This window comes from Heloderma suspectum, chromosome 5 (genome assembly GCF_057233095.1).
Source record: "Heloderma suspectum isolate Gila_16-S chromosome 5, 16-S_ref, whole genome shotgun sequence".
Lineage (NCBI taxonomy): Eukaryota > Metazoa > Chordata > Lepidosauria > Squamata > Helodermatidae > Heloderma > Heloderma suspectum.
The window spans coordinates 102,512,093-102,528,999 of NC_139462.1; the positions used below are offsets into that span (position 1 = coordinate 102,512,093).

The 16,907-nt window shown below is 41.9% G+C and overlaps 2 protein-coding genes across 4 annotated transcripts in view; one reads left to right on the top strand and one right to left on the bottom strand.

Annotated features, from left to right (window-relative positions):
* The first annotated feature begins 121 nt into the window (after positions 1-121).
* RPL9 (ribosomal protein L9) lies at positions 122-11,225 on the top strand. 3 transcript variants are annotated; one of them, XM_084856902.1, is made up of 8 exons: positions 122-182; positions 1,274-1,326; positions 1,449-1,564; positions 4,185-4,280; positions 4,490-4,622; positions 5,659-5,739; positions 6,158-6,273; positions 11,111-11,225. In XM_084856902.1, the coding sequence occupies exons 2-7, from the start codon at positions 1,281-1,283 to the stop codon at positions 6,262-6,264; spliced, it is 579 nt and encodes a 192-aa protein (XP_084713028.1). In that variant the 5' UTR covers positions 122-182; positions 1,274-1,280; the 3' UTR covers positions 6,265-6,273; positions 11,111-11,225. The 3 variants fall into 3 exon arrangements, with proteins under 3 accessions (XP_084713028.1, XP_084713030.1, XP_084713029.1); XM_084856904.1 differs by having other exon boundaries at positions 165-296; XM_084856903.1 differs by having other exon boundaries at positions 165-284.
* Positions 11,226-11,597: 372 nt separating this feature from the next.
* KLB (klotho beta) overlaps positions 11,598-16,907 on the bottom strand; it is a 36,375-nt gene continuing 31,065 nt past the window's right edge. The window contains exon 8 of the mRNA XM_084856899.1: positions 11,598-15,307. Within this exon, the coding sequence (XP_084713025.1) occupies positions 14,910-15,307 (398 nt within the window). The 3' untranslated portion in view covers positions 11,598-14,909. The remainder of the gene's footprint in view (positions 15,308-16,907) is intronic.

The window sequence follows — 16,907 nt, forward strand, 5'->3', positions numbered from 1 at the left end:
ATCGAAGAACTCAGCCACTTGTCTCCCTTGACTGCCGGGCAAAAAAAAAAAGGCGTTGCTCGGCGATCGATTGGTCTCGCCTCCGGTCAGAAACTGACCCGGGCGCGCTGACGCGTCGCGGGGAGTACAAGGCCGTGATGACGCAAGACGCGCTTCCTTTCCGCCTCCCTGTTCGCCAGAAGGTGAGGGCTCGGTCTCTCCTTTTTGCGAGTTGACGGGGGAATCCAGTTCCATCCGGGACGCGGGGGGCGCCTGGTGTCTTGAACGCCCCGCGACGGCCACAGGCAGGAATCTACGTAGGGAACGCGGATAGCTCCAGGGTGGTGGGCGCGGCTGGGCTGTGGAGGGAGAGATCCAGAAGTGCCCCCCCCGTCCCCCATACTGAAGAGGGATGCGCGCGCCCCAGCTCCGTGTGCGCCTGCGTGAGCTGACCTGCCCGGTGTGGGGCGCCGCTTGCACCCGGGCCCCGACACCCATTGAGCTGGGTGTTCCGTGCTTCATTCTGTCTGAGTGAAAGGAGGCCGGGGCTGCGCTGTGAATCGGCCGCGTTTTCTTACTGTCGCGTGGTCTGAATGTGGCTGACGTCTAATTGTGAAGCCAGCGAAGAAATTATTTCAGTCCAAGGCTGCATTAACGTCTATGCCAAATCGGCAAAAGGTGTAAGAGCAGGCAGTCTGGCAGTATCAAGATATATTGGACTACAACCCCCCTCATCCTCAGCCAGCGTGGTCAGTGGTTAGGGATTATGGGAGTTGTCGCCTAAAAACTCTGGAAAGCACCAGGCTGCCTTCCCCCCAATTTAGGGACTCTGCTGTGACATGATTTCTTGAGGAACAGAATGCTGTTTATAATACAGAATGGTGGAATCGATGGTATAGGATCAAGTCCGTGGTGATGACAGTGGTTATGCCTGTGTGTGTCAATGGTACCAGAGGAAAGGGTGTGGACTAAGTGTTAGAAATCTTATGTGGGTTAATGCACTTGAGCTTAACATAGTTTTGCAGTGCAACCCTATGCATGTTTAGACAGAAAAAAGCCCTACAACTCCCAGCACTCCCCAGCTAGTCATGTAGGCTGTAGGATTTCTTTCTGTTTAAACGGGCATAGGGTTGCATCCTTAATCATCCTACTTGAGCATCTACATTTGAGTTTAAAATGCCCCTTATCTTGTGCCAAGGCTTTATCCTGGCTGTAGTTCGTTGAAAAGCATATAGTACAAACCCGATGGGTATCCTATTACTACCGTTGGTTCTCTTTTTGCTTTTTCTGATAGATTTAAAATGAAGACCATCCTTAGCAACCAGACTGTCGACATCCCCGAGAAAGGTAAGTGTGTCTGCTGGGGTATCTATATTTAAAAAAGAGAAAAGCTTTTAAAAAGGTTTCAGTATTCCTGTCAGATGTTATCTCTGGGTGCTGCACTAAGGTGTTCCTGTTTCTTTCCATAGTTGATATTGCTCTGAAAGGGCGGACAGTTATTGTCAAAGGCCCTAGAGGAACCCTGCGAAGAGACTTCAACCACATCAATGTGGAGCTCTCCCTCTTGGGAAAGAAACGCAAGAAGGTGAGCAATATGTGGATGTTTTGAGGGTTATACGTTTCTTATCTGTCTCTGTTGATGGGAAGGGCATTGGCCCTGTGTCAGGTTTTCAGATTCTTTCTCAGCGTTCTCCATCAGCCGTAGTTTTCTTCAGCTCTGTGGCTGGCACCACACATTTGCCACTACGCTCAGGTCTAGGAACCTGGGTCTTTGTTGAGCAGTTGCAAAATAGTGAGACGAGGGGGCAATTTGTATTGGGAAAGCAGTGGGTAGGAGGGGGAACTTAATCCTTCCCTGCCAGCAGGTTTTCTTTGCAACCCTCTCTCCCCAGCTGCTTTTCTCTGTGATGCAACAAATATGGATATGGAAGAGTGGGGAGGAGTTGCATAGAAAGCCTGGCATGGAGGAGAAGGGTTTAGCACTTACCTGCTGCAACTGTCCCCTCACCTTGCTGCTTTTTAACTATTCAGAGCAGAGGTGGGCTTGCTGAACATGTATTTTTGGCCCCATGTTGGACTTTTTTTTTAGTTAAGCATGAGTCTAAGGAGGCTTTTGAGTCACTTTGTGCTTTTTCACTGTTAAGTGAATTTCTGTTGCTAAATGATGTGAAGCAGTCTGCCTTGAGTAATAAGATTTTGTAGGACTTAACTCATTGCAGTCTCCATCTCTGTGTGTAATTCAGTAAGAGACATGGGGGAGGTCTAAGGCTGCTTCTGTATTACAATAGAGTGCAGTAAAAAGTAGCAAACTATATCAAGGTAGTTGGTACCTGATAGTTCTTTACCTGAAAGACCACCGTCTTGCTTATGAGCCTGCCTGCGTCTTAAGATCTTTGGGAGATACCCTTCTTTCAAGACAGCTGCCTTCAGAGGAGCATTTGGTGGCAATGCAAGAGAGGGCCTTCTTGGTGGCTGCTCCCAGGCTGTGGATCTCCCTGCTGGGGCGGGCTAGGGCTGCTCTCTCTGTACTGTCCTTGTGTTGGCAGGCAAAGATCTTTTTATTCAAGGAGGCTTTTGGCGTGTAACATGTCTTTTGGGTTGGGTGCTGTTTTTATTCTGTTGTGTTTTTAATTGTGTTTTAATGCATTTGTTTTATTCTTTTAATGAAGTTTTGTTTTTGATTGTAAGCTGCCTCCAGTGCTTTTTTCTTGGTAGAAAGGTGGGGTACAAATCAAATAAATGCTGGTTCTACTAGAGATATGCTTCTTGCTGGCCAGCTCCTATATTTAAAATCTATGTGAATTTCTCCATCTTAATTAAAGAAAAAGCCAAGCCCTTGATTAGCTTTATCAAATGCCAAAGGTATTTTGTGTCTGTGGATTATTGTTTACTGAATTTTATGTTTTAGTGTACTTAGTGGGCCACAGCTCTTAGCAGTGTATGTACAAATCCCTTTTCAGAATGTTGGAATACCTGTACTTTACACCTATTCTGGATAAGATTTCCAGTATTGGGCTTCAGTCTTTCTAGATCCATGACCCACTTTAATCCCAACCTACAACCTGGGGCTACCTTCTAATGCTGTGTTATGTATATTCCTACCTTTACTGTAACTGCATAGAGCTTTTCTGTCTTTTTATCTATTAGTTTTTCTCCAAAAAATGATTGTGGCACTGTCTGGATGGAACCCCAAACAGGAGCACTCTGCACTCAACATTTTGTTGCAGGTCCCACTTGGGTAGCTGAATATACACAGAATAAACATGTAATTGAGATATGAGCTGCCCTTTCCCACAACAGTTAAAAGTGTTAGAAAAGGAACTGTGAACTGGTTCATGTAAGACATTCTCTTCTCCACAAAATCAGTCCTGACCATCCTTGGAACGGTATCCCTGTGGATAGTGCAATGGGTGAACTAAGTGTACAGGTGGCATACCACTGGCAGCAATTCCTGTGTTGCAGTAGCTTGAAAAGTGTCAATTGCAGAAATTGCTGCTGTCCAACAGCTGGGTGTATCTTGTACTTATTACATTTATCTTCGTGTACTCAAGATAACATCATAATATTGATGATTGGGATAATGCAAGTAGAGCGTTAATGTCTTGTGTGAACGAGTCCTCTTTTTATCTGAAATGGTAATGTTTTGTTTCAAGCATATATTGTCAGTGTGTCGGGGTTGTATTTGTTCAAATCTGCATGTAGCAATGCGGTGGCTTGCTTTGGGACCACAGAAGCACCTTCTGGCCTGTACCACCAGTCAGAGGAACTGCTGGGTCAATTGCAGAAGTTCTGTCCAAGCAAGACCACCAGCAAAGGAAGATTAGCCTGGCCCCAACTGGATATAAGTGTCTGTTTATAACTCACCACTTTGTTCTGGCATTGTCAAACTGATCTTCTTCCCTTTCCCTTCCCTTGTATGTATTATTTTCTTAGTTTGTGATTCTGAGGGAATAGCATGTTTCACATTTTTTATTGACGTGAGCCACTTTTGGGAGACAATATTTGTTTGAGAAGCAGAATAAAGATAACATTGAAATAATCAATAAATCAGTAGTGTTGGTTAATTAGAAATATACTTAGAGCTGCTGGTATGGTAATTCATTAACCTAGTAAAACTTTTGATGCTTGTACTGTTTTAAGGGGAATGTTTCATCATAAATTGGAAATGAACAACATGTGTTTTTATGTGCTTAAAATTTTCATAGCTGCGTGTTGACAAGTGGTGGGGTAACAGAAAGGAGCTGGCAACAGTCCGAACAATTTGCAGTCATGTGCAAAACATGATCAAGGGTGTCACATTGGTAAGTCTTGACTTAGGACAGAGCTAAAAATGCAATGAATATTAATACAACAAACTTCATCCTTGCAGTTTTCAGCTGCATTACTTTAAATGTGCCATATGGTGTGTAAGGCACCTTCTGCCTTTAATTTGCAGTGAAAAACATTTAAGATATTAAATTTACTATATACATATTTTTTGTTTATTTTGGTTTGATTTAAATGATTTCAGGGCTTTCGCTACAAGATGAGGTCTGTGTATGCCCACTTCCCCATCAATGTGGTTATACAGGAGAATGGCTCACTAGTGGAAATCCGTAACTTTCTTGGGGAGAAATATATCCGTCGAGTGCGCATGAGGCCTGGTAAGGAGCTGGTTAGCACAGTGGTATTCATTACTTCACTTGAGATGTGGGGGAAACGGGACGGGGTAGTCACAGTTATATATTGCTTCAGTGGAATCCTATAATGTTCTTTGAAAACCTGTATTTTTCCATGAATGGAAAACACACTTATATACACACTTATACAATGTGCATATCATGATAGTTACACTGAAAAAAAAGAGTTGAAAAGACCCAAAAAGAATCTGTAGTATTTGTCTTGTAACTCTAGATTACCCCAAGCTTTTGAGATAAAGTATTAAAACTACAAAATTCATATGTGCTGCTAACCTATAAAAATAAGATCATACAGTCCTGTTAAAATGCGAATAAGATTAATATCCCCCAGTACTGGTTTAATTTCAGCTACAAAAAAAGTCAGACTAATGGGAAGGTTTTTACAACAATGCTCTGGCTTGGATGTTGTGTGTTTTCAAGGGAAGGAAGCAGCCTTCTTCCTGTTAATTTAGGAATTCCATGTACCAGTGGAATGGTCAAGATGGTGCTCGTAATCTTGGGGGTTTAATAGCATTCTTCCTGAGCTTTAGCTTTTAACGAGTACTTAAAGGCCAGGCCCGTGTGTCCAAGTCTATACTGAAGAGGGGTTGCACCCATTTCATCAGATGAAATGGAGTTTTCCTGCCCCTGTCCTAGAGATGTGAAGGGCCACAGGGAGGAACTCCTTCATTTTCCTATTACATGCACACACGCGCACACACCCCTTTCACATCTCTAGGCAACCTAAAGTCAAAGGCACAATAATAAGTAATATCCAAGGCTGCAAATGTGATGGCTAAATAATCAGTGAGTGTTCAGTTCCCTCAGGTCACAAGACCAGTTGATCCTTAGTACTTCCGTCTCTGTGGATAGAATGAAACTTTTAAGAATAAGGGATGTGGATTAGATAGTTGTATTCAGCTATAGATATGTCAGATGTATTTTTTCTTTTAATAATAAGCTTTTTTAAGATGAGCTTTTGTGACTAAACAGAAACATCCTTTTCTTACCTCTGTTTTAGGTGTCAATTGTGCAGTATCTCAAGCCCAGAAGGATGAGTTGATCCTTGAAGGAAATGACATTGAACTGGTATCTAACTCTGGTATGTCAGCTAATCATTGGATTATGGAAATTATGGTGTTACATTGATGTGGGTATAAGCACACAACAATTGCTATTTAATTCAACTTGCATTATATGTATATCATCCCAAACATCTGAAAACAGTTATTTTAAATTATTTCAAAAATTAAGAGAAACTTTTTTCCTGCATTGTGTTTCGTAATACTGCAAACAATGTTAGTCTGTTGCTGTTGCTTCTTCAGCTGTAGATACCTGTATTAAACACTGGAATGGGACTAGGAGAGTTTGATTTGGCAGTGGAACTACCTAATTTGATTTGAGGTGGCAGAATCTGGCCCAGTTCTCATTAAATTGCTTTGTTAGATTAAGGTAGGGAGAATATTTTTTATAGATATTTTTAAGAATATCTAACTTAAAATACCTTGTTTTGTTTATAGCTGCCTTGATCCAGCAGGCTACCACAGTCAAGAATAAAGATATCAGAAAGTTCTTGGATGGCATCTATGTTTCTGAGAAGGGAACAGTACAACAGGCAGATGAGTAAAACTAGAGGGTTAGTGAGTGTTCTTTTCACATGAATGTACAGTGTCTTACATAAGAGGCGGAGATTCTCCTGGTTGACTGGAGGAGGAGTGCTTTTCAGTGGAAGATTTTTGGTATCCAAAATATTGGGTGCAGTGGTGTTAGTGTAAGAGATCTATGACCTACGAAATTGCTAGTTCAAATCCTGTCTCCGCCATTGACGTCTAAAGTGCTATATGTTATGGGGTTACACTATAAGGACTGGCTTGGAATTATGTGTTCTGCAGAATGCTTTATGTCCTGAACCAGAGTAACAATAAAAAGGAAGGAAAAAAGAATCAAAATACAGAATTAACATCTTTAAAATAAAATTATACCAATAAAACTGGCTGGCTAGTCAGGGAAGGCTTATCTGCCTTGGCTAATTTCAGAAGGTTTATCCAGTATGGAAATGTATCACTCAGCTGCTATTTGGTGGAAGTAGTGGTCAAAGCACTTTTCCAGCTTACCATCTAAACTGATCTCTGTCTTGTAGGATCCTGAAAATGATATTGATCTTCTGCCAAACTATTCAGTAGGGGGGAAAAATGCTCTGACAGGCTCCTCCAACCTGATGCTGTCCAGATGTGTTGGGATTGCAACTCCTATTGTCCCTAGCCAGTATGGCTGTTGGCCAGCTGGCTGGGGATGATGGGAGTTTTAGTCCAACAGATCTGGAGGGAACCAGGTTGGGGAAGACTGCTCTATAGTCTGGAGCATACAGTTGAATTACGATTTGTAGCAGCAACTTCCTACATTTAAACATCTGACCGGGTTCACATGATCACCGCAGCCACTGTGGCTTATTTAAGCCATGATAGGTTGCAGTCCATGCCAGCAGCCATGTTGAATATTTAACTCCCTGGAGGGTGGGTTGCCATGGTTTGTTGCATCATCTGAACCTGGGCAGCAGGGGTTGTTTGAGGGTTAAACAACCCTCAACCCATGGTCTGCATTTGGATGACATGACAAACCATGGCAACCCCTGCTGGAGGTTGGATATTCAAAATGGCTGCCAATATGTGCTGCAACCCACTGTGGCTTAAATAAGCCACAGTGGGCTGTGGTGATAGTGCAAACTGGGCCTCTGTGTGGTTCAGCCACTATCACTATAAAATGGATACATTCTCAAGCCAGCCTTGGTGAAAAGGGAGAAGTAAGGAGTCCAGACCATCTGAATTTGGAAGGTTGATTCTTAGTTCTGAAAGGCTTGCTAGAAAAATGAAATATCCAATAACTTCAACTTTTGGCAGAAGTATGTTGCTGATTATGAGATATTTCTCATAATGAGCAACATTTTGTTGTTCTTCAGTCGTTCAGTCGTGTCCGACTCTTCGTGACCCCATGGACCATAGCACGCCAGGCCTTCCTGTCCTGCGCTCTCTCCCGGAGCGTGCTCAAGTTCATATTCATTGCATCCGTGATGCTATCTAGCCATCTCATCCTCTGCCGTCCCCTTCTCCTTTTGCCTTCAGTCTTTCCCAGCATCAGGGTCTTTTCCAGGGAGTTTTCTCTTCGCATTAGGTGGCCAAAATATTGGAGCTTCAGCTTCATTATCTGTCCTTCCAATGAGCACTCAGGGTTGATTTCCTTTAGGATGGACTGATTTGACCTCCTTGCAGTCCAGGGCACTCGTAAGAGTCTTCTCCAGCACCACAGTTCGAAAGCATCAATTCTTCGGCGCTCAGCCTTCCTTATAGTCCAGCTCTCACAGCCATACATTACTACTGGGAAAACCATAGCTTTGATTAGACGGACCTTTGTCGGCAAGGTGATGTCTCTGCTTCTTACTATGGTGTCTAGGTTGGCCATAGCTTTCCTCCCAAGGAGCAAGCGTCTTTTAATTTCATGGCTACAGTCACCGTCTGCGGTGATCTTGGAACCCAAGAAAGTAAAATCTGTCACTGCTTCCATTTCTTCCCCTTCCATATGCCAGGAAGTGATGGGGCCAGATGCCATGATCTTAGTTTTTTTAATGTTGAGTTTCAAACCAGCTTTTGCACTCTCCTCTTTCATCCTCAACAAGAGGCTCTTTAGATCCTCTTCGCTTTCTGCCATTAGGGTGGTATCGTCTGCATATCGGAGGTTGTTGATAATTCTCCCAGCAATCTTAATTCCGACCTCTGATTCATCCAACCCAGCATTTCTCATGATGTACTCTGCATATAAGTTAAATAAGCAGGGTGACAATATGCAGCCTTGTCGTACTCCTTTCCCAATTTTGAACCAATCGGTTGTTCCATGTCTGGTTCTTACTGTTGCTTCTTGACCCTCGTACAGGTTTCTCAGGAGACAGGTAAGGTGGTCTGGTACTCCCATCACTTTAAGAATTTGCCACAGTTTGTTGTGATCCACACAATCAAAGGCTTTAGCGTAGTCAATGAAGCAGAAATAGACGTTTTTCTGGAATTCTCTTGCTTTCTCCATGATGCAGCGAATGTTGGCGATTTGATCTCTAGTTCCTCTGCCTCTTCGAAACCCAGCTTGTACTTCCGGTAATTCTCGGTTCGCATACTGCTGAAGCCTAGCTTGTAGGATTTTGAGCATCACCTTGCTGGCATGTGAAATGAGCGCAATTGTGCGGTAGTTTGAACACTCTTTGGCGTTGCCCTTCTTTGGAATTGGAATGTAAACTGACCTTTTCCAGTCTTGTGGCCACTGTTGAGTGTTCCAGATTTGTTGGCATATTGAATGCAGCACTTTAACAGCATCATCTTTTAGGATTTTAAATAACTCGGCTGGAATACTGTCATCTCCGCTAGCTTTGTTGTTACTAATGCTTCCTAAGGCCCACTTGACTTCACTCTCGAGGATGTCCAGCTCAAGTTCAGTGACTGCACTATCATGGCTATCCGGGACATTCAGATCTTTCCTGTATAGTTCTTCTGTGTATTCTTGCCACCTCTTCTTAATCTCATCTGCTTCTGTTAGGTCCCTGCCGCCTTTGTCCTTTATCATGCCCGTCTTTGCACAAAACATTCCCTTGAGATCTCCGATTTTCTTGAAGAGATCTCTAGTCTTTCCCATTCTGTTGTTTTCCTCGATTTCTTTGCATTGTTCATTTAAGAAGGCCTTCTTGTCTCTCCTTGCTATTCTCTGGAACTCTGCATTCAGTTGGGTATATCTTCCCCTTTCTCCCTTGCTTTTCGCTTCCCTTCTTTCGTGAGCTACTTGTAAAGCCTCATCAGACAGCCACTTGGCTTTCTTGCATTTCTTTTTCTTTGGGATGGATTTCGTTGCTGCCTCCTGAACAATGTTACGGACCTCCGTCCATAGTTCCTCAGGCACTCTGTCTATCAGGTCTAATCCCTGAAATCTATTCCTCACCTCCACTGTATATTCATCAGGGATATGATTTAGGTCATACCTGAACGGTTTAGTGGTTTTCCCGACGTTCTTCAATTTAAGCCGAAATTTTGCAAGAAGCAGCTTCTGCCAAAAGATGAAATTACTGGATATTTCATTTTTCTAGCAAACTTTTCAGAACTAAGAATCAACCTTCCAAATTCAGATAGTCTGGAATCCTTACCTCTCCCCATACTTGTGATCTTTTTTTTTTTTTTTCCCTTTGGTTATATTTTTTGTGTTCTCTCAGATGCTTTTTCTCCCCACTCCAGCCAGAGCCCCCCAGACAATTAAAATAAAACAACAACCTTCCCACAAGGAATAGGAATGTGCATTAATCACACGTGTAACTTGGTTGCAGAGTGTGTTTGTGTGTGTGTTTAACCCTGTCCTGTAGACACAGTCTTGAAATACTTCCATGCATCTGAGGCATATACTTCAAATATTTGAGACATCTGAAAAGTGCATTGCCTGGGAGTCTTCTTTGCCTTGAGTATTGCCAGTTTTTCTAAGCTGTCTGCAGGACCTCTTTAAAGACTTTGAGAAGCCTAGGGCTGAATGTTCATTTGAACTCTCCCTTTCCTCCTTAAAGTACAGTTTACTAATGTCTGCATGTGTGGGGCTCAGGGCAATTGCCTCTGCTCCCCCAGAGGTCCTAGTTTTGCACCGAGTAATAACACTTCTATACATTTAATGACTGCACGAATCAGTAATATTTGTGATGTGAGCTTTCTGTAATATAGAATGTGAAGAAATGCATGCACTGTTTTCCATATGCTGTTATGCCATTGGTTATTTAATGATTGAAAAAGAGTAGTCAAAAACCGCAGACTTGCAAATTGGGAGTCAGCTTCGGAACCGTGTTCTCTGTCCTGCTCTCTGCAAAACAATACTTCTCCCTTTGTAGTGTTAACCATGGTTTCGCGTTACATGTGTACTGAACCAAGCTGTGGCTCTTCCATAAACTAGAGTTAAAACCATGTTTTGAAGGAGTTTGCAAACAGATTGCAGGAGATCCTGATTGGTGTTATCCTTGCTATGCGTTGGTGCATACGTAACACTAATGCCAGGAAGAGGGGGTGGACATTGCTCCAGAGAAGGGCAAGGGAGCAGTGCATTTCCAAAGCTGGCTTCTCATTCCAGAATCATGGCTTTGAGGAAGCCAGATAGTCTTCACGTTTTGGATTGGCTGTTTTAAAGGTAGATCTTCACTCGGCCTAAGTAATTTTCTTCAAAGCCTATACTTTTGTCTCCTACAATCAGGCTGAAGACTAAGTTAGAAGTGCAGCAATTCAAAATCTTACGTTGCATTCAACTTGAATTCTTGATGCAAAAACTCAGTGTTCTCCACTATTTAGATATTTTGTAACTTAAATGGAAACCTGTCACGTTGTTTTGGAAGTGTTTATAAGGAGATAGCAATTACTGTAAAATGTAGATTCATGGTATTTTATCTGTTTTTACTAATCTAATTTATTTCATAGTTTTAGATCCTGAAATGGCAACCCAGGCACAGGACACTTCTAATCTTCAACCCAGTTGGCTGTATAAACTGAACAGTTTGATATTGTTTGGAGAAATAAAACTATTATCTTTCAATATGCTGTATTTTGTGATTGAGCCAGTTCTAACACTTTTGTTTACGTCATTAATACTAAATACCGGATGAAACTTATTCTAGAAAAGGAATCTAAAAAGTGTAAATACTGTGAAGAGTAGTCTTTTCATTTCTCCTTTTCTCATATAAACACTGCTAGTGAACATCTTCAGGTGTACAGATTACCTTTCAGAGTCTCTCATGGACTTTGCAATCCAACGGAATCCCTAATATCTACCTGCAACCAATTTGAAAACTGGCAGGAGAAGAATAGAATACTGTTAAGTAGAAGTTATAACCTTGATTTAGGGTGAAGGAAAGGTCGCCAAGGCAGACAAACAAAATATGGTCTGTTAGACTTCAGCATTTTGTTTACCGGATCAGTGTATTTATTAAAAACCTATATGCCCTGCCTTTCTCCATTGAAGCACCCAAGGTGGCTTACAGTATAAATGAAATACAATCAAAAGTCCACACAGGAGATTCAGTTGCAACAATTACATCAATCACAGCCAGTCACATCTTTCCTTGGAGTCTGTCACAGTGACCAAATGGACACCCCTTAGGGTGATGCTGCATGATCCCAGTTGAGTGTAACGAAGTAGAGTGAGTACAAAGACATAACACCAGTCATTTAATACTTACACAGCATAGTTATGTCCTTAAGATTTTTTTAATGCACTCTAGCAACCTCCCTAAAATAAAAGTTTCAGTTCACTTGGAGTGTTCTTGGTGGGCAGTGTGTACTGAGCCTTTCTTATCAACTCTGTTTTGGGCAGAAAAATATTTCAGACAACTGAAGTGTGATTTGTACCAGTCAAGATACTGTCCCCTACATGAGAGGACTGATTATGAACAAGATGAAGTTCTGTAACCAAGTGCTGTAGTTTGGCTAACAGTGGCAAAGAATTGTGTGATTAGGGTAGTGCTGCATGACAATTTGTTGGGAGTTGGAAGATCCAGGCTCTAGCATATAAAAAGGACTGCCAAAAATACTTTAAAATGTTAAGGAAGAACTCTGGACTTGTCACAATAATGGACTTGTTGAATAATTTTAGAACAAAGAGGCTAGTTTAGGAATAACCTCTCAGTTTAACGCCAAAAACTACTCTTTATTTTCAGAGAAGAGCTCTGAAAAATGGTTCTATTTGGTCAGAAGACAAAAATGGCTTTGGAGGTTGCTGTTTTTGCAACTTTTTTACAATGCTGGCATTTTATACAAGATGAGAGTTAAACAATACTGATTTTAACAATGTAAAAGCCCAACGGCCCACTTGAAGAATTGGGGGTGGGGTGCAAGGCTGACAGCTGAACCAACATTGAACTTGCTCATATGTCTGTCATGCAAATTAATAAGTGCATGTATTAAATGTTACATCTGTCCTAGGTATTTCAAGTCTAGTTATGCAATATGTGCCTTTCAAGATTTTAAAAAGACATTGAAAAAGCATGTTGGCAGTTCTGAGTGGAAAATAAAATGGACGCATTTCTGCAGCTTGCGAAAATGACTTTAATAGGTAAAGTGCAATACTAAAGAGTTGCAGATTCAGAGGATTGCCTGTTGGCACTGAAGATTTTAACCTGGATACAGAATTGTGTGATTTGCACACTTTGAATAAATACGTTACTATAAAGTTCATCTATTACAGATCATGTCTCCTCCGCCCCCCCATAACTGGGATGTGTATAAGCCTTGAGCCAATAGAAAAAGCAGTTGTATTTGTGCTGCTTTGGTCCTAAACAGCATGGAGTGTCATCCAACTTTTAAATAATGTTCCTTTGAAAAAATACAGTGATGCTTTCTGTATTTGTTTACATCCACTGAAGTCCTAGAACTAGGAAAGTATAGCAGCACAAATAGGCCAATATATTTGAAGCTTACTAGAGAAATATAGTAGCTCATGTTTCTATAATATGGTTCTGCCCTGGGAATATGTGTACTTCCCATTAATAAAGGTTTTTTTCCTGGTTCCAGCAATTTCTAATATGGTCTCCATAACTGTTAACCCTACCATTCTAAAACCCAGACAGGGCCCTGCAATCTTTGATCTTAATTCTTCTAGTTCCCATATCCAACTGCCTGTTAAATTTCTTTCCGACCAACCTACACATCCTTGCTTTGAGCCACCTCTTTTTTTTGATTCCTTCGATTGCTGCCCCTTTTCAGGAGGTACTAAATTTCGGCCCCGCTTCCCAAATTACAGCCTGTGTTTGATGCAGAAGCTGTGGTGACCACATGCTGTTAAAGAGCTGTTGCTTTTGAGCAGGGGTGGGGAAGATCAAGCCCAGGATCCCAGTCCAGCCCTCCAGAGGGCCCCTCCCCCCTTCCTCCAGCCACCAATTCTTTGGTGGTTTCCTGGCTTTTGGCTATTTTTTCCCCATTTCTAAAAAGGTGAAATGCCTCTCCAAAGGCTTAGCTAGTGGCAGTAAGAGCTTTAAGCCACGATATGCTGGTATTTTTGGCCTCACCTGTGGCTTCACCCCCCTCCCCCACCCAGTCTCTCTGAAACTGAATTCAGCCCTTGGGCTGAAAGAGGTTTAACACCCTCCTTTAGATAAATGTTTCATTCCTCGCATTCATGCAGATGTTAGCATTTCTTTTACAACTGTGAGGACTAGAACCCTTCTCCTGAATTAACATTTAAATTATCCATTGCATAATATTGCCATTTGCCTAGATGAAACTTTCAGTTTTCTGGGGACAAATTGGCAGTTGAGTATTTGTATGTGATACTCACGAGTCTTGGAAGCGAGATTCAGATCTTTGGCTCGTAAGAAATATTAATTGGATTAATTTAACAAAAATAAAAATAAAGGATGGTCTAAATGTTTCACCTGCAAACTGCAACAGATGTAGGCATAGCTTAACTCCATAAATCTGAAGACATATCTATCAAAGTGCAGACATACTTAAATCTTCATGTCTTTTTCGAGTCAAACAAATTAAATGATTAGTCCCGGCAACACAAAGGAAGCATTTTGGTTTGAAATATAATTAAAATAATTTAACTCTTTTAAACTAACACCATTTCTTTTTCCTTATATAGGCATATATCTGTCCCTAAGGGCTTGTTCTCATCCTGAGATATCCAGGCATGATAGCAGTTCAATTTGCATCAATCTGAAAGGCTAATTTGAGGCTGAAAAAAAAGTTAAAGGTGGGGCCCTGTATATCTGGGCAACTTTTCCTCACGTCTTGTCTTCTCATGCTAGATGACAGTATAAATAGGCAAGAGGCTCAGAGTTCTAAGAGTGACTTCATGGTTAACGAAGTAACTAAACATCTTGGGATTCCCTGGCTGTAAACATGAAATTATGACTCCAGATAATTCCGATTTTCGGATCATATCAAGCTGTGGGTTGGATCCAATGGTGACAGCAGAATGCCAGAGGAATGGACACCACTGGTGGATCAAATTCCTACTACCCCCTGCAGCCTCCCCCATAGCACCCTCTCCCATGGGACCCTTTTATGCCCTGGAGAGTTTAGTGATCCTCTGAAACAGATTTGGGGGGCTGCGGGGGGAAATGAAATTCCCATTGCATAAGTGTAAGTCTGCTCATGTAATGTTGGATTTAACCTGATACGTATGTTTTATAAAAACCCTGGTACACATAACTGGAGTGACTTGGGAGTGTTTCCAACAATTTCTCACCCTTGCTGTTAACATACATACAGAATGGATCTATATCTGGTTGACCTTCATATGTCTAGTTTTAACAGGAACACAGATGTACTGGAAGTTCTTTGACCAATACCATTTTCTCCTTTTTCTTTTATGAAAAATAATAATACTTAAAAGCAAGATGAGAGTAGAGAAAAGGCAGCATCCAAAGAACATTAGTGGCTTTTTCTGCTTTAGAAATAGGCAAAGAGTACAGGGTGCTTTTTCTTTTAGTTGACTACACAAGTTACTTGTAGGCTCCAAGGGAAAGCCGCTGTTGCTAATCAGGTGGTTGTAGTATTGGACAGAAGCCTTGGCTTTGGATTCGGAGGTGAAGAATCCAAGTCTGGGTTTGGATATTTCATCAGTCAGTTTAAATGCAAAATAGCCTCTAACTTTGACTTTGTCGATATGATAAGCTGAAAATTTAAGAAGTAGATGTTAATTATTAAAACAGTGCCATTCTACAGTCTGAACTGAAAAGTTATTTTATATATTTGCAAACAAATATGATTTACTTATGATCATTCCTTTTTACCCGTGCCTTCCCACTTCTTCTGTTTTGTTTTTACTGTGCTTCATCCTTTCTTCAGCTCCCTCTGTCTCCCATTGTTGAAATGTAAATTGTAAGTTTCTTGGGGCAGAGATCTCTTTTCATTTACAGCAGGGATGCAAAAACCATGGGCTGTGAGCTGCTACAGGCTGCCCCCCCACGCCCCCCTTTCAGAACAAACCCAGGAAAAAAAGAAAAACACTTTAGGAATAGGCTGTATGGTTCCTGCAATAGAAGTCTCATTCCTAGAGCATCCCCAGAGCATACTAGGAAGCTGTATCCAAAGGTTTCTGCCTGCTTCTTAGGATGGTCTAGCATCAGGGCTTCTATGGCAGGAACCAAAGAGCTTGTTCCTAGAGGGTTTTTTTTTTAAATTATTATTTGCAGAGCTGGGGGTTTTGAAAAAGCTCCAGGTAACAGAGTGCAAGATGTCAGGAACTTTCAGCAAGAGAATGGATTAGAGCTATGAATAGGAGCCAGGATTCCTGGATGGCTGGGCAGTTTGAGAACTGAGGTTTCTGGGAAGAGTGATTTTATCTGATCAGAGTAAATGCCAGGCCTCTGAAATGCTCTCAGGCAGGATTTGGATTTGAATGAGGGGTGTGCGTGCGTGCACGTGTGGGAGAAATGTTCTGTTTGTATGTTAATGTGTGTACATACGTGCATGAGTGGCCTCAGCGGACACCCAGTGTGGCTCTCAAGGCCAAAATAGGTTGTGCACCCCTGATTTACAGTTTCATATAGTTTTCCATGGTGCTGTACTACTGATAAATTATACTGCATGCATTTATATCCCACTTTTCATTCAAGAAGCTCAGGATAGCATACATGGGGGGAGGGTTGTCTGTTTGGCCTTCGCAATGACTCAGATGTCTTGGGTTGGTCTTAGTCTTTGCAAGGAGCAGATTGTAGTAAACCTCTGTGTGGACTGTACCACTTCATACTGCAGGTGGGGATGCACATGATGAAATGCTTCTCCAGCCCCCCCTCCCCCAAATCTGCAGAGAATATAACTAGATGTTAGAGAGAAGGGTGTTAGCCTCCCTTTCTCTCTGATACACTAGTTTTCTATGTATAGGAATCTTTTTGTTTTAAAAGGGGCATTGCATCCTTTGAGCACCCCAAGCTGCAATCTCAAGAACTAGACCAATGTTAGAAAGTTGTGGTATGGAGCTTATGAGAGTGAGCTGTAAAGTCTCCAGATTAGTTCAAATCTCACTTCAACCATAGACTCCCAAAGTGGCCTTAGACACACCATTGTTTGTTCAGCCCATGTCTCCCACATTCGATATGGGGGTAATAATGCTGGCTTACCTTACAGACTGGTGTATGGAAATATAATGGAGCACAACGAACCACTTCCACCACTTTAAAATGTGCTGGATAGATGCTAAGTTTCCCCCAACCCCCCAGAGCAGATTTGGGGGAGTCATGAAGGGCTCGGTGGGGGGGGGGGAATCCGCTGT

Bases quoted from the DNA above. Each gene is read 5' to 3' on its own strand.
- RPL9 (XM_084856902.1), top strand. From the start codon at position 1,281: ATGAAGACCATCCTTAGCAACCAGACTGTCGACATCCCCGAGAAAG. The intron at 1,327-1,448 runs GTAAGTGTGTCT...TTCTTTCCATAG, and splicing joins TGTCGACATCCCCGAGAAAG to TTGATATTGCTCTGAAAGGG. The intron at 5,740-6,157 runs GTATGTCAGCTA...TTTTGTTTATAG, and splicing joins TGAACTGGTATCTAACTCTG to CTGCCTTGATCCAGCAGGCT.